This window comes from Nyctereutes procyonoides, unplaced genomic scaffold (genome assembly GCF_905146905.1).
Source record: "Nyctereutes procyonoides isolate TBG_1078 unplaced genomic scaffold, NYPRO_anot_genome, whole genome shotgun sequence".
Lineage (NCBI taxonomy): Eukaryota > Metazoa > Chordata > Mammalia > Carnivora > Canidae > Nyctereutes > Nyctereutes procyonoides.
The window spans coordinates 9,052,790-9,073,181 of record NW_026575147.1 but is presented as its reverse complement, the minus strand read 5'-3'; the positions used below and the strand labels follow the sequence as shown (position 1 = coordinate 9,073,181).

The window sequence follows — 20,392 nt, the reverse complement described above, 5'->3', positions numbered from 1 at the left end:
TCTCCAACACTGCAGATAGGACTTCCAGATAAATATACAAGAACCCAAATTCTTGGCATCTTTGAGTTATCTGGGTTTATCGACCAGTAGTGCCTGCAGATAATGAGACTTGATGCTGAGATGTGTTGTGTGATTTTTTTTTCTAGGAGTTTGGGGTGAATAGAATTTATTCACACTTCCTAATTTCCCGTCACCAGGCTTCCCTAAATGGCAGCCTCCCCGCCACCCCATCTCCGGTTCCTAGCAGTTCCTAGCCCACTGTGTCAAGTCAGTTTTATGACTGATGGCTGGAGGCCCCTCTGCCACAAATTACTTTAACTCCAGATTTTTGGGTGATGGCTTAAAGATCCATTTCTTTGAATGAAAAAAAAAAAAGAGTAAGTTCTCTTGAGTCCTTGAGAAAAGAGATGGGGGCAAACTCACTTGACAGGGGTCCAAGGGAGAGGCTGAAATCCATGGTTTGTGTGATTCATGTACACATGTGGGAGCTCATTCTCCAAAAGATGAGAAGCTTGGCAGCTGGGAAGCCATGGGCATCCACACTCCCCTCCTGAGTTCCGTTGGCATCTGCCACTCACCACTGTTGAGCCTTGGGGGGGGGGTGTTGTCCCTCATTTATCTGTACATCCACTAAAATGGATGTTGCGTTGTTGGAAGACTTGAAAAGGTTAAATTTGAACATCAAAGTGCTTGCTTAATCCGGGATTTCCACCCGCCTCTCCAAACTGTTAGCTGCTCCCCTTGTCAGCCTTGTCCTCTAGCCTCCCTGCTTTGAGACACCTGAGGGGCCCGAAGGTTCTGTGGGCTTTGGGCACCTTTAGGGAACGTGCACGGGGCTGTTGGTCAGAGTTGGTGCCTAGTGGACCCTGCTGATGGTGAGTTTGCTTTCTCATTTCCTCGGTTTAGACTTTGGGGTGGGGAGGTGGGTGGTGAGAACCGGGTGTGGGCAGTCGGGTGGGTGGAGCTGTGGGAGTGCCCGGCCTCGCTGGGGGCTGGTGGGGGCTCTTCTGGACGTGCACTGCGTGGTTCGGGCGATGGCCCCAGCGGCTGCCGGAGGGGCGCGCGCGGGCATGTGTGCGCGTGGGGGTGTGGGGCTTGCTGTCTGGCCGGGGGGCGGCCTCTGCGTCCTGCCCTGGTTCTCGTGCGCTGGCGGCTTCGGAGGCAGCTGCTGCGCCTTTCACCAGGCCTCAGATGTGGTCGGCTCGGTTTCCCCCGGCTGGCCCCCGGCCGGCCCGCCACCGGCTGCCCGAGGCCCGGCTTCCGTGGGGAGAGCTGGGCGCCTTGGCTCAAGAGCTGGAGCCGCCGGCGAGGGCGCCCCGCCCCCACCCAGCGCGCACCCTCCGGCCGGGGTGGCCCTGGTGGCCGGGTCGCGTGGGGAGAAGGGGCGGATCGCGCCGCTGGGGGGAGGCGGCTTCGGCGAGGGGGCCGCTTGCAGGGTTTTACCTTGGGCTTGGGGTGGGAGCACAGCGAGCCACAGAGGACTTTTAACAAGTGGGGAACCTCAGCCTCTGCGCCCCACTTCAGCCAGACCCTGTCTTCCCACTCCCGTAGTGCTGCTCATCTCGTAGGATTTTTCCTGCTTGCTCTGTGTGTGTGTGTGTGTGTGTGTGTGTGTGTGTGTGTGTGTGTTGGGGGGATGGGTAACACAAACACGTCTCTAGCAACAGAAATAGCAAGAAGAAGCTTCACCCACAAATTCCTCTCGGGGAAGCTGCCGCCAATCTTTGTTCAGAGGCGTGCGTAGTGTATGCAAAGTTTCAGGTGTGTTGTGCCTTCACTATTCTTATACTTTCCCTCCCTAAATAAAAATCCGATACCTACAATAAATTTATAAGACTGTGAACAAGAAAGTATTCCTATTCCATACCACCCCGAGATGAGCATTGTTAACATTTCTGCATATTTTCCTTTGGTGTTTGGTTGGTATGCCCAAGCCTGCGTCGTGGATGGAACTGAATTCTTAAATTGGGCAATATTTTGAATCTTGTTTCTTTTCTCCACTTCAAATAGTATATAAATACTTCCCCGTCATAAAAACCCTCAGAAAGCATCTATTTATGAGTCCAAGTACATTCTCAATTTTCTTTTTTCATTTAAGACATTTCCCTGTGCTTCTATGAAAATGTTATTTTTTTATCATTTTAAGCAGTTTATACATCTGATGAAGTAGTATATATTATAATTTTAGTTATATATTATTTGAATTGTATACTTGACCTAGTGTTTTATGTACATTAAACAGATAAAGCATGATAATGTACCCATGAAGTACCTACCCAAGATAAAAATTAGAACATGGCCAAGATCACTGAAACTACCTGGGTGTTTCCCCTAATCCTACACCCCTTCTTCACCTCTAGAGGTTACCACTCCCATGAATTTTGTGTTTATCATTTCCTTGTTTTAAAAAAGTTTTAATTAGATACATTTAATTTTATATTATATGCTACATTTTATTTTTTGTTTGAACTCTTTTGAATTGGTAGACTATAGTCTTTCAAGGCTTGCTTTTTTTTTTAAACTCAGTCTAGTTTCTGAGATTTGTATTCCTGTGGTTCATTTGTTTGCACTGCTGTATAGTATTCCATTGTCCCTCTGTGGTTGGTAAGCACTTAGAATATTTCCATAATTTGGTTTTTATGAGTAATGCTGCAGTGAACATTTGTGTGCCTATCTCTGATGCACATGTGCAAGTTTCTCTGGGAGTGGAATTGTAAGATCATAGGGCAAATGTATGTTTAACATTAAAAGAAAGCACCACAACCCTTTCTCTTTTGTCCTCTACCAGTGGTATATAAGAAAAAAATTCCTGCTAACCACGCCTCCCCAGCATTTGGTATGAAACTAAAGTTTCACCCCTTGCCACGTACTTAGTACTGTTAAAAGTGTTCTTCATATGTTAATTTGTTTAATTATTACAACTTTGTGAGGTTAGGTACTATTATTACCCCATACACAGATGAGGAAACAGGCACAGAGAAGTTAACTTTTAACCCCAGATTTACAGATAAAGGAATGAGACAAAGAGGTTAACTAACTTGTGCAAGGTCACACAGCTAGTGAATGGTATGGGCAGGATACAAACTCAGCATTCCTTTTTTCTTCATTTTGAGATCTTGTTCATTTTATTAGATTAAGTTATTAAAATAATAAGGTAAGCTAGAATCCAGTTAACCATGACTGTATTCAAATGATATCGTAGCATCCTGCTATACCATGAATGAAATAAAGAGGTAATGTAAATACATGTACAAAATAACACTTAGGATGAAAGAATGCATTTTTAAACTATATTTTCCAAGGGAAGGTTGCCCATGAAGAAAAAGCCAGAGACAAGTATTCATAAAAGAAGCAACAACATATCCTATGGACACCATACCAGTACTTATTTCAAAAATAGCCAATGAGACCAGAAATGATTGAACATTGATGATTTTGCTCTAGTGTACACCAACAGAATCGAACTAAATACTCTTGCTATTCAATTCTATATAGAGGATATAATATATTTATTTTATTTATTTTTTTAATTTTTTTTATTTACTTATGATAGTCACAGAGAGAGAGAGAGAGAGAGGCAGAGACACAGGCAGAGGGAGAAGCAGGCTCCATGCACCGGGAGCCCGACGTGGGATTCGATCCCGGGTATCCAGGATCGCGCCCTGGGCCAAAGGCAGGCGCCAAACCGCTGCGCCACCCAGGGATCCCTATATAGAGGATATAAAATGGAATCTCACAGTGGTCTTGTATTTCTCTGACTACTAAGAAGTTGAATATTTTTTTCATGTTTATTCCCATTTTCTTTTCATGAAGAAAAACCAACATAACATTTAAAAACAATTCCCCTATCGTTGGGGCACTTAAGTTATTTGTAATTCTTTACTGTTAACGCTTCAGGGGAAATCTTTGGCACACGTAATTTAATTTTTTCTATTTATTTTGTTTACATTTCCTCAAGTGAGATTAGGAATACTTAATGGTTAAAAATTACGGTGCTCAAAAAAAAAAAAAAATCACGGTGCTCTTTTGGAATACTGTGTGATCCTGGGAAAGTTACTTAGCCTCTCTGTGTTCAGCGTCCTTGTTTGAGGAGGTACATCACTACCCTGTAGGAGTTTATGATGATTGGAGGAGATAAGTGAATGTGCAGTGATTAACATGATACTCTAAGAGGTTCCATCAAAGTTACTAGACTTTTCTTAGTTCCTTTCTTTTCCTTTCTTCCCTCAAACCACATTGGTTACTGTTGGGTCAGAAGGCAGGAACGGTCTCAGCCCTGTGTTTCTGCCAGATATTGTGACCTCAGGGAATCAGGCCTGAGGTCATTGTGTCTAATTCAGCTTTTCCCAAGCATCACCCCAGCCATTGAGAGATCTGCTGCATCTGTATCCAATTTGTAGTTGGAAAAAAAAATTAGATTTTAAAGTGTTTTATTGAGATGTACATATTAACTACAAGAGCCACTATCACCCCCCACCTCACTCAGGAACACCCTTTGCCAATGCATGACAGTCTCCAGAAGTTAGATATAAACCACACTCCCCACCCCCACCCCCAAGATTTGCAGTCTGCAGAGAACTTGTGTGCAGGAGAGTGTAGACGTGGGACAGGGCTAGCCAGTGTACTCAGACACCTCCCCCCCAGACATATGCAGGCAGATGTGCACAGCCACTGAAAGGGCTCTCATAAGTCTTTTTCCCCACTCACAGATTTGTTTCATCAGTAAATCCCAGGAGGGGAGAATCCTCTTAAGAGATGAATAATTGGCTATTGTGGACATTGCTGCTATAAACATTGGGGTGCAGGTGTCTCGGCTTTTCACTGCAAATCGAACTCCAATAAAAAAAATACATTAAAAAAAGAGAGATGAATAATTGATCACCTCGAGACTGAACCTGGATGAGCCATAAATACAGCCCCTGTGCTGAGAGGGGGTGGGGCCATCAGTTGGGGGAGGGGAGGAAGGACTTGGCTGCTGACCTCTAGGACTAGGGGAAAGGGCGGAGCTGAGAAGTCCAACCCCTTGAACAGCTGCTGGAGGGCAAAGGAGCTGAGCTGTTGGCAGCAGGCTGTTGGGAAAATGCTGGGTGGGATCTACTGGCCAGCTGGGTGGGGAGCAGCCACTGCTATCTTGGAATTCGAGGAGAATTCATTCTTGGAGATTCCACTGTAGAGGATGCATCCCAGACCGGCCCTGCCTCCCAGCCATTGGCCTTTAGTGGAGGCTGACTGCAGACTTAGCCATCCTGTCTGGAAACACCTTCCCAGACACATTTCTTCCAACATGGTGCGTAAGTGCTGAGGGTCTGCAGAACAACCCCCTGGACTCTGTGCCTCTTCTGACTTCCCCTTTCCTGGAGGCCCTAAGATGGTGTGGTCAACAAGGACTTTGATCTCGAGATAGTAGTCTTTAACCTCCTTCCTTCTGTTTCCCTTTGATATAGGGTATTGCCCATACTCTGAGAGCCAAGAGGATTTGGAAAATCTAGTGTCTTTTCTGCCCTGCTTCCTGTGTTATAGACAAAATGAGATGTTTGGTGGTGGAGTTCCTCACTTCTCTGGAGCCCCTTGGGGAGAGTGGGCTGTTGTTGAATACCCGCAGATGTCTGGGCGACCAGTGATGGGGGCATTTGGAGCAGAAGGGAGTTGGCTGTAGGGGAGAAGGTGGATGGGACATTGGGAGTCCTGAGCATGCAGGGTGCAGGGACCAATCCCAGATATAAGCCTCGGAGTTTCCTCAGGGTGAGAGTCATGACTGGGCTTGATGTGCTGTATGCACATATCAACTCTTCATAAAGTGGGGTAAGGGACTTAGTCTTCTTGGATCTGAGAAGGGCTTTTACTCTGCCTGTCTTCCAATAACAAGCTCCTGTTGCTCCCCATTGAGGGGAGAGTACCCCCAGCTCGGACAAGGCTGAGCCTGGGTTGGGTCAGAGCCTTCCTGGTAACACTGTGAGGCAGGGAATGGACTGGGTATGGTTGGGTGTGTGGATCCCAGTGAGGCCAGAGTGGGGTTTGGTACCTGGAAAGTGGCTATAGAAAGGAAGGGACCCACTTTTGGTGGGCTTTGCATGGAGGACGGATTAGGGACAGGCTTTTCTAAGGTCAGCTGTTAGGTTCTCAAGTCATTTATGGCAAAGGTATTCCTGATGGCACTGGCAGCCTTGCAGACCTGGCAGTGCATGCTTTATTATGGGGTCGTAGCAGAGTAGCAACCAGCAACTCTGCCCAGAACTTGCCCTCCTCCTCCTCCTCAAGGTGCAGAGGTGCAGGGGTTGGTACCAGCCAGGTCCTGGGAGGAAGAACCGGCACATCCTTTTGAACACCTGCTGAGTGCTCTTTGCTAGGTTCTGAAGGTGTGATGGAAGCTTTAGTGGAGGAGCCTAGTGTCATTGGTCATACTCACAGGGACATACTCACAGGGAAAGATCCCCCTGCAGAAGGAATGTTGACTGTATGTTGACTATAGGAGCTGACTCAGACCCTGTGGTCAGCAGATCTGGTGAAAGGAGGACTTTATCAGGAGGCAGTTGATTCTGTTTCTTGTCTCAACCCCTGCATGTAATCATCTGTTTCCACAACCATGGCCCATTCTCATTTTTCTGCTGTTGCCTTAGTTCAGGCCCTTATCACTGATTTGGATATTAGTCTCCTAACTGGTCTTTAGGCCACCAGCCATGTAGTCTTCAGTCTGAGTTCTACAGGGGACCCTTGATGGCACCTCCAAAAAGGTAAATCTGCTCTGGTTCATGCCATGAGCCACACACCTGCCCTCCCCATACTTTATACTCAGATAGTGCTCAACAGCTTATCTTTCCCTGGGCCCACAGGCCTTCTCGAGATTGTGTGCTTTTGCATACACTCCTCCCTCCATCTGGAATTCCATCTCCCCCCCCCTCACAAATATCTGCCCATCTTTCAAGCCTCTCAAGCTCCAAGGTTACTTTGAAGTGAGGTGGTTGTTTGTTGTTTTTTAAGTAAACTCTGTGCCTAATGTGGGACTCGAACTCAGGGGATGAAAAGTCTCATCCTCTACCAACTGAGCCAACCAAGCACCCCAAAGTGAGATCTTTCTTGACATACATGTCCACCTGCCCAGACAGAAATGACCCTCACCCTATGCTCCTGTGTAGACTGCTTTCACAGCACTGATATACTTTAGGGCATTTGTTTATAATTTCTTTTCACTTATTAATGTCTTGATGTTCCTGAAATAGAGTCTGGTCATTATGCCACCCCAAAATTTAGTGGCATAAAGAAATCATTAAAAAAAAAAGAAATCATTTTATTATGCTCATGGAGTCTTTGGATTCAGAAATCAGGAAGGACACAGCATGGGAAGCTTGTTTCTGCTCCTTGATGTTTAGGGCCTCAGCTTGGGAGGCTCATAACCTGGAGGGAACTTGACCACTGGGCTTGAATCCTTGAAGGGTTTCTACATTCATACATTTGGTGATGGATGGCAACTGTTGGCGCTGAGACTTCCACAGGGAATGTCAGCTCAGACACCTGCATGTGGCCTTTGTATGTGGTCTGGGTGTGCTCACAACGTGGTGGCTGGGCCCCATGAGTGTGTGTCCCAAGAGAACCAGGCAGAAGCTCTATTGCCTTTCGCAGTCCAGCTTTGAAAGCCCCTTCCACCATTGTCACAGCCCAGCCAGATTCAAGAGGAGGGAACATAGACCCCACTTCTCCATGGGATAAGTACATGTGGGATGGAAGGATGTAATGGCCATTTTGGAAAATATAATCTGCTGCACACAATAAGCACTTTATGTGTACAGATGGCATTCTTTAATTCTGGAAGCTGAGCAAGGGTGGAATAGGAAGAGGAGTTACAGAATTGTGCTGGGATTCTTGAGGGAAGTTGAGGCATCATCAACAGAAATGGTGGGTGGGGTAGCATGGGACTGAGGGTACACAGGGTTCTTTAAAGGAGCCACTGGCAGATTGGCAATTAGACAATGTGCACACACACACCAAGGCTCAAATCAGGTGGGCAGGAATGGAGAGGGAGGAGATGGGACAGAGAGATGTTCTCCTTTAGAATTGTTTGGGTCACCTGTTTGGGTATGCTGACCAGGCGCATTGAAAGAACACGGGTGATGCTGGGGTTGGGAATGTTGGCAAGTGTAAGAACATGATCAAGAATAGGAGCTTGGAAAGGTGGCTGTTGCAGACAAGCTGCCTCTCTATGGGCTTGTAACGCATCCCAGGACTCAGAGCTAACTGGAAGTCAGCTGAGAGGTCCAGACAAAAAGCAGACATTGGGGAACATCCTTGGAGTGGCATTTTCTGGAGCCCAGAGGGGAATGAGGATTGAGGGAGATAGCATGGAGGGTCTTAGAGCTGGGGCATTTCTGAACTGAGATTTTGAAAGGGTCTCAACTAGCCTCAATCCTCTAGCACTGCCCTGCCTGCCTCTCTGCCAGTAATCACCTGATAACTGCCTTGTTCCTTTTTCAAAGTCTCCACTGATAAGAACATGCTGCCTCCTGCTTGTTAGGGAGACAAAGTTCAATGTATTAGCATCTCTAAGTATTAAGTCTTCCCTAAATTGAGCCTACAGTACACCTCTCTAAAGCTTTGTCTGTTTTGTTTTGTTTTTCTTTAATTTTATTTATATATTTGCCAGAGAGAAAAAGAGCACAAATAGGGGTGGTTGTGGAATGGCAGAAAGAGAGGAAGAAACAGTCTCCACTGAGCAAAGGAGGCCCATGCAGGAGCTCCATGCAGGGGCTCCATGCCAGGCTCCATGTGGGGCTCCAGGCGGGCTTGATCTCAGAACCCTGGGATCATGACATGAGCCAAAGGCAGATGCTTAACCAACTGAGCCACACAGGCGTCCCACTTTATCCATTTTCTGATTCCATCCCTTAGAGTCCCTCAAAACGACTCTAATTCTGTGCCAAATTGACGGACTTCAGGTGTGTAAAGACTTTCATGAGTTTTGTCTTCTTCAGAACCAAAAAGGACCTGTTCCTCTGTGGTTTTGAACTATCTTGCTTGCTCTGCTCTGTGTCCTCTCAAGGGTAGCCCCAAGGGAAGCCCAGGTTCAGGTAAGGACTGTCTGGGCAGAGTGGGGCTGTCACTGCCTATACTATGGGTCCTGTTCTGGTTGGGTCATGACTGTGTGTGTGTCCAGCTATGGCTTGAAACCCATTAGTGGACTATGAAATCAACTCACAGAGTTGCAACCTATAAAAAGCAGAAAGGGAGGGATTTGTGTATATAGTAAGGGGAAATAGTATTTCCCAACTATTTGCCAACTTGTCATATATATAAGTATATGATGGATCATGTTGTAAGTTGTATTTCTTACTGTGGATTGTAGTAAAGAAGTTGGAAAAAACCCTGGGTTATAGGACCCTTGAAGCTGCCAGATCATCCTATTGTGTGGATCATCAGCTAGTCTTTCACCTCTCCTGATCCCTAAGACATTTTATTTTTAAAGATTTTATTTATTTATTCACGAGAGACACAGAGAGAAAGAGGCAGAGACACAGGCAGAGGGAGAAGCAGGCTCCATACAGGGAGACCGATGTGGGACTCGATCCTGGGTCTCCAGGATCCTGCCCTGGGCTGAAGGCGGCGCCAAACTGCTGAGCCACTCAGGCTGCCCCCCTAAGACATTTTTATGTGCACTACTGCCATCTTTGATTTGCACATATGTGGTTTGGGGACTAAGTATAAGACCCTATTTATCCTGTTAGATTTTCTTTCTCTCCAGTCTGTGACCTTTTGGCACTTGGTCCGGTCATTCAACATGGCTTTATCCCTCTTATTTTCAACATCTGCCTATTTAATAAGTGTGCCTTCTCTATCATTATTGATAAATATTTGAACAGGACAGTTCTGAGGACAGAGCCCTGTGGCAGACCTTTTAAAGACCTCCCCTCTCCCTTCCCTTACCAGAGTTTCTACACCACTTGAGTTTGAGCATGGTCATTCTGCCAGTGGTGAGCCAGCCTGTCTGGCCTGTAATTCTCTCCAGCTGGCCCTCAAAGGGATCATGGTAGGCCCTAGAAAACTTAAACATCTGTAGTCCAAGTCACAAATGCACATGCCTACAAGGGCGTGGCAAGTAACACAAATAATGAAGTGATAATTAATCCGGGCAATCAGTAAATAACCTGTAACCCCTGGCCTTGGCTTCTTTCTTTCTTTTTTTTTTTTAATTATTTTTTATTGGTGTTCAATTTGCCAACATACAGAATAACACCCAGTGCTCATCCCGTCAAGTGGCCTTGGTTTCAAGAGTGCATCGTGGAATGGCGAGGCTGGGGGCAGGCTGGAGCAGTAGCCACTGCTCATCTGCCAGGTAGAAGTGTGGAGCTTCAGGACAATGTGGGTTTCATGTAAAATTTGATTTTTTAATGTTAGCAAGACAAACACACAAAACCTAACACTGTGCAGGCCAAACAAAACAGATCTGTGGCTGATTTGGCCTACAGCCCTTGAGTTTGTGATCTATCAGGCAGGATATCTCCCTGTCTCCTTGGTCCAATGACCATAGGATACAAAAGAGTGAGGTTAGTTGGATGTTGATGGCATTTGTTGAACCTGGCTTCTTGTGGTTCCCTTAGTTACCCACACAGGAATCTTATTGGGACTGATCTCAGTGTACTAGAGTCAAGAGTGATGCTTGCTTTTTTCTTGTCTGATGGCATCCTCTCCTCATGGTATGTTTCTTCCCAAATCAGTGGCAGTTGTTGAGGAAAGCATCAGTGGGATCCCCTGACTGAGAAACTGGAATTTAGCATTTCTTAAAATACCCCCCACCCATCCTGGCTTCACTTCCTTCTTTTTAGTGTCCACTCTTCCCTCTCTTCTCCTTTCTGTCTAAGGAGCATTTTCTTTCCCAGGGAATTCAGAGGCATAAGCGCCAGCCTAGCCCTTCCTTGCTCTTATTCACAAACCAAAAATAACTTTTTAAATCCTTTTAGTTGTCTTGACCATTTTGGGGAAGCCTCAGCTCCCGCAGCATTAGTCTTCCTGACACTGTTTTTGTAAATCCATGCTACTCTCTCATGTTTCTTCTGGGTTGTGCATGCTCCTTCTGTCTTTTACCCATAAGCATGTAAAATTTGGCCACTTTGGACTTCATAGCCTTTGCTGTCAGGTTAATTTAGGTTTCTGAGAAGGGACTAGTGGGTGATCAACCATGTCATACCTAGTTCCATGTTCACAGAGATGGTCAGGGAAAGGTGGCAAGGTCCGTGATTGGTGGGGGATGGAAATCCTCTCACTGGGTTGAGAGAGTATTGTAGCCGCTGTGGACAGAAAGCACAGAAGTGGTTAAGACTTGGACCTTGTCTTGAAGGTTCTACCATCTGGTGGGGGAGGCAGCTGCTTGAAGGATAGCAGGGGCGTGTGTGAAAAGTGCTGTTAAGGTAGTATGAGAGCCCTGGGGTAAGTCTGCTAGCCAAGTCGGGGAGGAGGTGGCATTGAACTGGCGCTTGAAGGATCAGCCAGAGTGGTCCCACAGCAGCTGAGAAGGGCGTCCCAGGCAGCAAGAACTGCGTGGGCAAAGCTCAGAAAAGCATGAGGGTCCTTTTTGGCAAGAATTGGGCAACGGTGAGGATGAGGTGGGAACCGTAGGCTGTGGCCTCTGCTCTTCTCCCCTGGATCTGATCCCACATCCCACCTTCCCACCACTGCTTTAGAGCCCATGCATAATGGTCTCCCACAGTCTGGGGACTGGTATCATTCTAACCATCTGTTTAATACACTTTATGTTCCAACTTACAGAAAAGTTTCAAGAAGAGTACCTGGGACTCTCACATACTAAAATTGTTTGCAAAAAAAAAATTTTTTTTTTGCATCTTGCTTTAATTTGCTTTATCATTTTCTCTGTGTATATTTTTTATGTGCATATAATATTTTCCTGAACCACCTCAGATTGTTAGAGATACTGTGTTCCTTTACCCTGAATACTTCAGTGTGTGTGTGCATCTTAAGGACAAAGACATTCTTTTACATAATCAGAGCAAAATGATCCAAGCCAAGAAGACTGAGATTGACAGTGTGATCTTATCCGCGGCCATATTCAAATTGCATCAAATGTCCCAGTGGTGTACCTTCCAGCTGTTTTCTCCAGCCTGTGATCTAACTCATGAGCATGCATTTCTCTGTCTTGTCTCTTCTGTAAGCCGAAGATGTTTGCAAAGATGTTTGTCTTTAAAAAAAAAAAAAAAAGATGTTTGTCTTTCTTGTCTTTGAAAGTTTGAAGAAAACAATCCAGGTACTTTCTAGAATGCTCTCCAGTTTGAGTTTATCTGATGTTTCCTCATAATTAGATTCAGGTTGTACATTCTGGCTGGAGTTCTGTGTGAATGATGTTATATCCCTGTCAGCATATCATGTCAACAATCTCATGATTTTGGTTTGTCGCAGTATTGGTGACGATGATAACTCTGATCATTTGGCTGAAGTGGTATCTGCCAGGTTTCTCTTTAATGTTGTAACTCAGTGAGTTTTGAGAAGATGTTTTGAGACCAAGTATATATCTGATGCCCCATTAAGCTTTTAATTGCTAGTTGTAGGATCCGCTGATGATTTGCCAAATCTATTGTCCCCTTTATATTTTTTTGTTGGCATCCTGCTGTAAAGAAGAGCTTTCCTTCCTAGAGGGATGAATTCTGAAAATTGAATTTCTCATCTTTGTATTAGCTTTTAACTTGCTGGGCTTGGCCCCCAGGCTCCTTTCTTTTTATGCTCTCCCCCATTCTGTCTATGTGCTTTGCTGGACATCGGGTGTATAGTGGTGGTTCTTAGGCTTGGGAATAGACCTGGATCTTCGTCCAACTAGCAGCTTACTTGTCACTGGCATGACTGGCACGGCAGGGGGCTAAATGCACGTGGTGTCTGTTCATCAGTGTTTCTCTCAGGGCTGGCTGGGGCTGGGAGTGGGAATGTCATCTTGTCACTAGCTCTCAGGGCTTATGTGAGTAACAGGCAGAGAAAAAAAAAAAAAACCCTGTGGGTTCCTTTCCACTGAAAAACTAGCTGACCTCTTGTCCAGGTTGCATTTTCCTCAAAGCTGCTCACCCCCTCCCTGTAAGCACAGACACTACACACTTACAGCATATAGCTTCTTGGTGTTCTTGGTTAGCTTTTTCATGACCAAAACTGAAATCAGCGTGGTCTTGGTGTTGCTTTGGTTATTTCGAGTTAAAGATCTTTTGGTAAGTCCTTAATAAATGCATGGTTTCTGGGGAGCCTCTTCAGTATGATCAGTCTCAGCTCAAAAAGGATCTGAGTAGCTTTCAGAATTCTAGATTAGGACCTCTTTAAGATCTGCCTTACATTTCTATTGGTGCAGCTAACTGGGAAAGGAGACATTAAGATGAATTCAGGTTCAAGCGGTGTCAGGGACACAATTTGCACAAAAAGCAATTTTTTCTTGTGGGTTTAGGTATGCATCTGAGTGGTGTGAAGCAGGGCGATGCTTTTCTAATATTATGGCTCATCTTTTTCCTTTTTTTCTCTCTTTCTTCAGACAGGCTCAGAGCTCAGCCCAGTTGATGGACCTGTTCCAGGTCAGATGGACTCAGGGCCAGTGTACCATGGGGACTCAAGGCAGCTAAGCGCCTCAGGGGTGCCGGTCAATGGTGCTAGAGAACCCGCTGGACCCAGTCTGCTGGGGGCTGGAGGTCCTTGGCGGGTAGACCAGAAGCCCGACTGGGACGCTGCCCCGGGCCCAGCTCACACTGCTCGCCTAGAAGATGCCCACGATCTGGTGGCCTTTTCGGCTGTGGCCGAAGCTGTGTCCTCTTACGGGGCCCTTAGCACCCGGCTCTATGAAACCTTCAACCGTGAGATGAGTCGTGAGGCTGGGAACAACAGCAGGGGAGCCCGGTCAGGGCCCGAGGGCTGCTCTGCTGGCAGCGAAGACCTGGACACGCTGCAGACGGCCCTAGCCCTCGCTCGACATGGCATGAAGCCCCCCAACTGCAACTGCGATGGCCCAGAGTGCCCTGACTACCTCGAGTGGCTGGAGGGGAAGATCAAGTCTGTGGTCGTGGACGGTGGGGAGGAGCGGCCCAGGCTCCCAGGGACTCTGCCTTCTGCTGAGGCTGGCCTCCCAGTGCCAAGCACCAGGCCACTCCTCAGCTCTGAGGTCCCCCAGATACCTCCCCCAGAGGGCCTGCCCCTGTCCCAGAGTGCCCTGAGCATTGCCAAGGAAAAGAACATCAGCCTGCAGACGGCCATTGCCATCGAGGCCCTCACACAGCTCTCGTCTGCCCTCCCTCAGCCTTCCCACTCCACCTCCCAGGCTTCTTGCCCCCTCCCTGAAGCCTTGTCCCCTCCTGCCACTTTCCGATCTCCCCAGGCCTACCTCCGGGCTCCCTCATGGCCTGTGGTCCCCGCTGAAGAGCACGCATCCTTTGCTCCTGACAGCCCTGCCTTCCCTCCAGCAACTCCTAGAACAGAGTTCCCTGAAGCCTGGGGCACCGACACCCCACCAGCAACTCCCCGGAGCTCTTGGCCCATGCCCCGCCCAAGCCCTGACCCCATGGCTGAACTGGAGCAGTTGTTGGGCAGCGCCAGTGATTACATCCAGTCAGTATTCAAGCGGCCCGAGGCCCTGCCCACCAAGCCCAAGGTCAAGGTGGAGGCGCCCTCTTCCTCCCCAGCCCCAGTGCCATCCCCGTCCCCCATGCTCCAGAGGGAGGCTCCTGCACCATCCACAGAGCCCGACACTCACCAGAAGGCCCAGACCGCCCTGCAGCAGCACCTTCACCATAAGCGCAGTCTCTTCCTGGACCAGGCCCACGAGGCCTCCTTCCCTCCTCCCACGGAGCCTCTTGCTCCAAGCTGGTGGGCCCCACCAAGCTCGCCTGCCCCACGGCCTCCAGACAGACCACCCAAGGAGAAGAAGAAGAAGCCCCTAGCACCAGCTGGAGGTCCCACGGGAACCGAGAAGGCCACCCCTGGGATCAAGCCCAGTGTCCGGAAGCCCATTCAGATCAAGAAGTCCAGGCCACGGGAAGCGCAGCCTCTCTTTCTGCCTGTGCGGCAAATTGTCCTGGAAGGGCTAAGGTCCCCAGCCTCTGAGGATGCACAGGCACATCCACCTGCACCTGTTCCTGCTTCCCAGGGCTCTGCTGTCCCCCCGCCCCCAGAACCTTCTCTTGCGCTATTTGCACCTAGTCCCTCTGGGGACAGCCTGCTGCCCCCTACTCAGGAAATGAGATCCCCTAGCCCCATGACGACCCTGCAACCGGGCTCCACCGGCCCTCTTCCCCCTGCCGATGACAAGCTGGAAGAGCTCATCCGGCAGTTTGAAGCTGAATTTGGGGATAGCTTTGGGCTTCCTGGCCCCCCATCTGTGCCCATTCAGGACCCCGAAAACCAGCCAACATGTCTCCCAGCCCCCGAGAGCCCTTTTTCTACCCGCTCCCCCAAGCAAATCAAGATTGAGTCTTCGGGGGCTGTGACTGTGCTCTCAACCACCTGCTTCCATTCAGAGGAGGGAGGCCAGGAGGCCACACCCACCAAGGCTGAGAACCCCCTCACACCCACCCTCAGTGGCTTCCTGGAGTCACCTCTTAAGTACCTGGACACACCTACCAAGAGTCTGCTGGATACACCTGCAAAGAGAGCCCAGGCCGAGTTCCCCACCTGTGATTGTGTTGGTAAGTCCACCTGTGTGTCGGGCTAGGAAAAGACTGGTGGGCTTGGGTTTCTAGGCTCATTGTCTTGTCTGGCAAACATTTATCATGTGCCAACCACCCCGCTGGAGCCTGGGGACACAAAGAAGAGTTCACAAGCTATGGGAAAAGACACTGAAGGAAACCGATAGTGATGTTATGTGGTGTGTAGCATATTGCTGGAGGTGGGCGCAGGTGCTTTGTCAAACAGATTGAGGCGAAGACATCATAGAGCCCTTCCTGTGGGAGATGGTGATTGTGTTGAGGTCTGAGCTTGGTGGCTTTGAGAGGGTGGGGCTTATTTGGATTGTTCTTGGTCTAAGGGGGAGCAAAAAGGGAGGAGTACGTGTGGGGATGAACAAAAGGTGGCCTGAGAGGCAAGCAGGGACCAGATCTTACAGAGCCCAACAAGCTGAGGTCAGGAGTTTGACCTGATTTCATAAGTAGGTATAAGTGAATTTCTGAGGGTTTTAAAGCAAGTAATCTGTCACCTTGTGCTTCTCAAAAATTTTGCTGGCTTGTGATGGGGAGAAAACCTGGTGGGGAAACCTGTAAGAAAGGTGTCATGAGCCAGACAAGAAGTAAAAAGAGCCTGACTGAGAGAGAGTGGGTGGGCAGAGGGACTCTCAGGGAGGGCATGTGGGGTGGACAGTCCGGGTCTCTGCCTTGGTGGTGCTGGTCCCTGAGAACATATTTGAAGGAAGGGTGATGAGTTCTGTTTGGACAGGCTGAGAGCCTAGAGCTCTGAGCTGTGGGTTTGGATGTAGTCAGCATCCAGGTGGTGGCTGAGGCTGTGGTATGGGTAAGAGGACTGACGAATTGGTCTGTTTCTGAGCCTTGCCTTCTAGTAAAAAATCAGGACCAGAGTGCAAGGACTGCTTCTGGGGGCTTCTGTCTTGGGAGGTTACTGATGCCTTGGGAAGTCCCACGTCGACTCTAGGGCTGTGGCTCTCTGCTATTTCTGGAACGTTTCATAAAAGAACACAAAAAAGTGTTTAAGTTGTTGCTTGAAAAGCACATTGATGCTAGTGAGGAGCATGTTGAAATTCTTGAGATTTTATGATACACAAAACAGGTCTTACAAAAAGGCTGTACTCTCTATTTGTTAAAATAAATTACTATCAGGTCAATTGGGTAATTCGTTGGGATGCTGTGTCCTTGTCAGTAAGGTGGAGCTGGGTTGTCTTGCCCACTCTGGCTACTCCAGACTCCTGTACTCCAGACAAGGAATCACTTGGGGAACAAGGAAAAGTTGGCTCCAGTGTTTCTATCTGGGGGTGAACAGAGGTGCAGGGTCCTGCCAAACAGGGGTTGTAGCCCCTATTCATTATTGGATCTTAATAATGAGATGACTTCGAGGGCCTCTTTCTCAGCATTTTGGAGGGGCTTGTTCCGATCATGGGATTTGGGTTCTTCCCTTTGCCCTTTTCTCTCCTTGCATCGGTATGTATCTGCCCGTCTGCCTTGTACTTAATACATGATTAGGTGGTTCTCCTCCTGCAGTGGAAGACAGAACTTTACGTGGTGCCTACACCATAGTTGGTCCTTACTAAATATTTTAATTATTGAATTCAATTATTTGGATATGGTGCTTGATCATACTAGTTTTTTTTTAATTTGAATTCTAATTCCATCATTTCCTTGTGAATAAAGTAAAAATGATAGTAGTATCCCCTCACCAGGACTGGTGAAAGATTAAATTAGTTCATATGCATAAAGCACTTCAAACTGTGTCTGGCACCTAGTAAGCACTATAAGAGAGTTAGTGGTCATGAAGCCTATTGAGTGCAGTAAGGCAAGAGAAAGAAGTAAAAGCATACATATTATAAAGGAAGAGAAGTGTTGGCTATCACTTTATTCATCAATCATTTATTACTAGCTCTGTACTACAACTGTAAAGGATAAAAATTAGGAAACATGGTTCATCTCTGAAAGACTGTGTGATGTGCTTGAAGCGACAACCCAAACCATAAGATACTCAGTCACCCCTTCAGCAGGCATCAGGCATTTGCCTGTACAGTCATATGGATGTGGCTGGATGGTTAAGAGTGTTCTGAACCCCCAGGCTTGGTTGTCATTATGGAAGGTAATGTTTTCTTGTGGAAACTCTTGTTCCACACTGGGTTTTGAAGCCTGCAGTGAGCACAGATGGGGAAAGGCAGAAAGGCAACCACTGCTGCAGCCCCAAGAATGCATGAGCACCGTCCCCTGGGCAGCAGGAGCCAGCTAGATGTAAGGCCGGTAGCACAGGGCTGGGTCTGAACCCTCAGCGTCTGCATGCCACCAGAGAGGGCAAGTCTCAGCTTGAAGCCAGCGAGCGGAGGAGAGCGGAGGAAGAATGTCAGCACCCCACACACCCAGCAATAGCAATGCTGGCAGCTGCTGCCCTTCAGCTGGGGAAGGGCAGGGCAGTGGGCAAGACCCACTACCACCAATCCTTTATTGTTCCAGTTTGTGTCTTATCTGTATCCAATCCTAAACAGGGAATTTGAACCAAACCTACCTCGTGTTGTTAAATGTTAACTTATGGGAACCAGTAGACACAAACAGTACATAAATAATCATCGTGTTGTTAAATGTTATGCTTAGTGGGAACCAGTAGACACAAATAGTACATAAATAATCATCTCACCTATGTGGAAGGAAGGGACTGGGAGGAAATATGTCAATAGTGGCTGTCTATGTGGTCAGACAGTGGGTGACTTTTCTCATATATGTTTTCTGAACTTTCTATAATGAAATATGTATTTTATAATCAAGAAATGTTTTGAAAGCGTATCCTGGAATAGCTTGGAAGACAGTTTGGTGAAGGCTGGTAACCTTGCGGCAGAAGACTGGTGAGGGAGCTACTGAGAATAAGAAGAATCGTAGGAGTAGTAATAATAACATTGATGAAATACTTGCTCTGTTCCAGGCACTGTGCCAAGTACTCTACAGTTACCACCTCATTTAATCCTCATAACATCTATATGAGGGGGTACTGTCAGTAGTACCATCTTAATGATGAAGGAAGCAAACTTAGATTCAGTCACACATACCCAGGTCCCATATTCAGCATATGGCAGAGGTGAGATTTGAACTAGGCAGTTGGACTCTTACCCACCCTAGCATAATACTGTGATGGAAATTGTTTAGTTGAGAAATGAATCCTAAGTAAAATAGTGGTATTAAGAGTGAAGAGGGCCAAGGAAGAAGGGATTCACTTGGAAACAACTTCTTGAGGTGCTGGGGTTCATGTTAGGGAAAGCCATCCTGTTTTCCAGAGGTAGTTGGAGATCCCATTTCTGGACAGTTGCTTCCATCAGCCAGTATGGCAGAACTTGTCTCTGTGAACTCAGGCTCAGGACAAGGGTTAGGAGTAAAGGCTGCTCACTCTGGGATTAATGTCAGATGGGAACCGTCTCATATTCCAGAAACTCATCCCTTCCAACAGTGGTAGGTAGAGAGGTGCAGATTGCAGGTCAGTTTAAGGAAGAATTTTCCATAGAAGGACAGTGAAATTTGGAGACACCATTATGTGCTTATAATAAACAACTTTATAAAAGCATAAAAAGGTTTTATAGCATAGCAAAAGAAACAGTATTCAGTGTGATGATTTTTTGCCAAATCGGCACTTTTGACCAATATGGGCTTCACCGGGTAATCAAAATCCCATATGCCAAGAGCACGGTTTTTCCTTGTATAAAGACTGTGAGTTTCTGAAGGTATGGGTGGCATTCATATGGACTTATTCTCCAAATCTTGAAATACTAGAATTAAAGGCACCCTTTGAAACTTCAAAGAAATAAACTCAGAAGATGTGAAAGGAAGTGCTTTTCTCCAAAAGGCAGAATAGTATATATAGGTCTCAGAAAGTCTGGGTAAGCGAGGGGTGCTGTCCAGCAAATGTGGCTAGTAGTAGTGTCTATTGGGTAACTTCAGTCCAGACCACAGTTCTGAATGGGAGACAGAGAGACTTACCTCTGTTTACAATAATAGAAAATCTACTTCCTGTTGTTTCTGTGAGGAGGTATCCCCTCCCCCTACCCCTGCCTCTCATTTAGTTTGAGATGAAGAGGAACTTCATGTGTTTGAAATATTTTTTTTTAGACAATGGAATATTTGGATCCTGCATAAAGGTGGGGAGATCTGACTCTGGGTCAGATCAGAAAGGTATCAGAAAGAAGCTCCTGGAGGAGGTGATGTTTGATGTGAGAAGTTTAATGGATTAATAGGAAAAAGGTAGAGTGTTCCAGGCAAAGGAACATGAAGATTACGGGGGTGAAAAATACATGAAAAACCACATGAAGATGTAGAGTTGAGAAAACCTGGGGAAATGCAAGTAGTTCTGGTGTGACTGATACACTGGATAAAAGATTGGGAGTGGCCAGACAGAGGAGCTTCAGGGGAAATGGAGACGATACTGAAGGCAGAGAAACCAGTTTGCAAGCTCAGGCGTGGTTCAGGCAAGAAATAATGGGTTCCTGAACTCAGGGAATGACATTGAGTGGGAAGGAGGAGAGGAGTGGATGTATAAGAGAAAGGTTAGGAAAAAGAGCTAACTGCTGGCTGTAGGAGTAAGGAAGAAGCAGTCCAGACTGGGTGACAGGGTGGACAGTGGTGCCATTCACCTAGATTCAGAATCCTGGGAAGGAAGCAAGTTTGGACATTGAGATATCTGTGGGACCTGGAGGTGTGCATCCAGGTGGGCCCTGCAAGTTGGAGGTCCTAGAGCAAACCGATGGTAGTTGACATTT

General features: G+C 47.1%; 1 protein-coding gene across 2 annotated transcripts in view; it reads left to right on the top strand.

Moving 5' to 3' along the window:
* TET3 (tet methylcytosine dioxygenase 3) overlaps positions 1–20,392 on the top strand; it is a 104,648-nt gene that overhangs the window by 40,347 nt on the left and 43,909 nt on the right. For both annotated transcript variants that reach the window (XM_055312263.1, XM_055312264.1), the window contains exon 3: positions 13,502–15,641. In XM_055312263.1, coding sequence (XP_055168238.1) covers positions 13,502–15,641 — 2,140 coding nt within the window. The remainder of the gene's footprint in view (positions 1–13,501; positions 15,642–20,392) is intronic.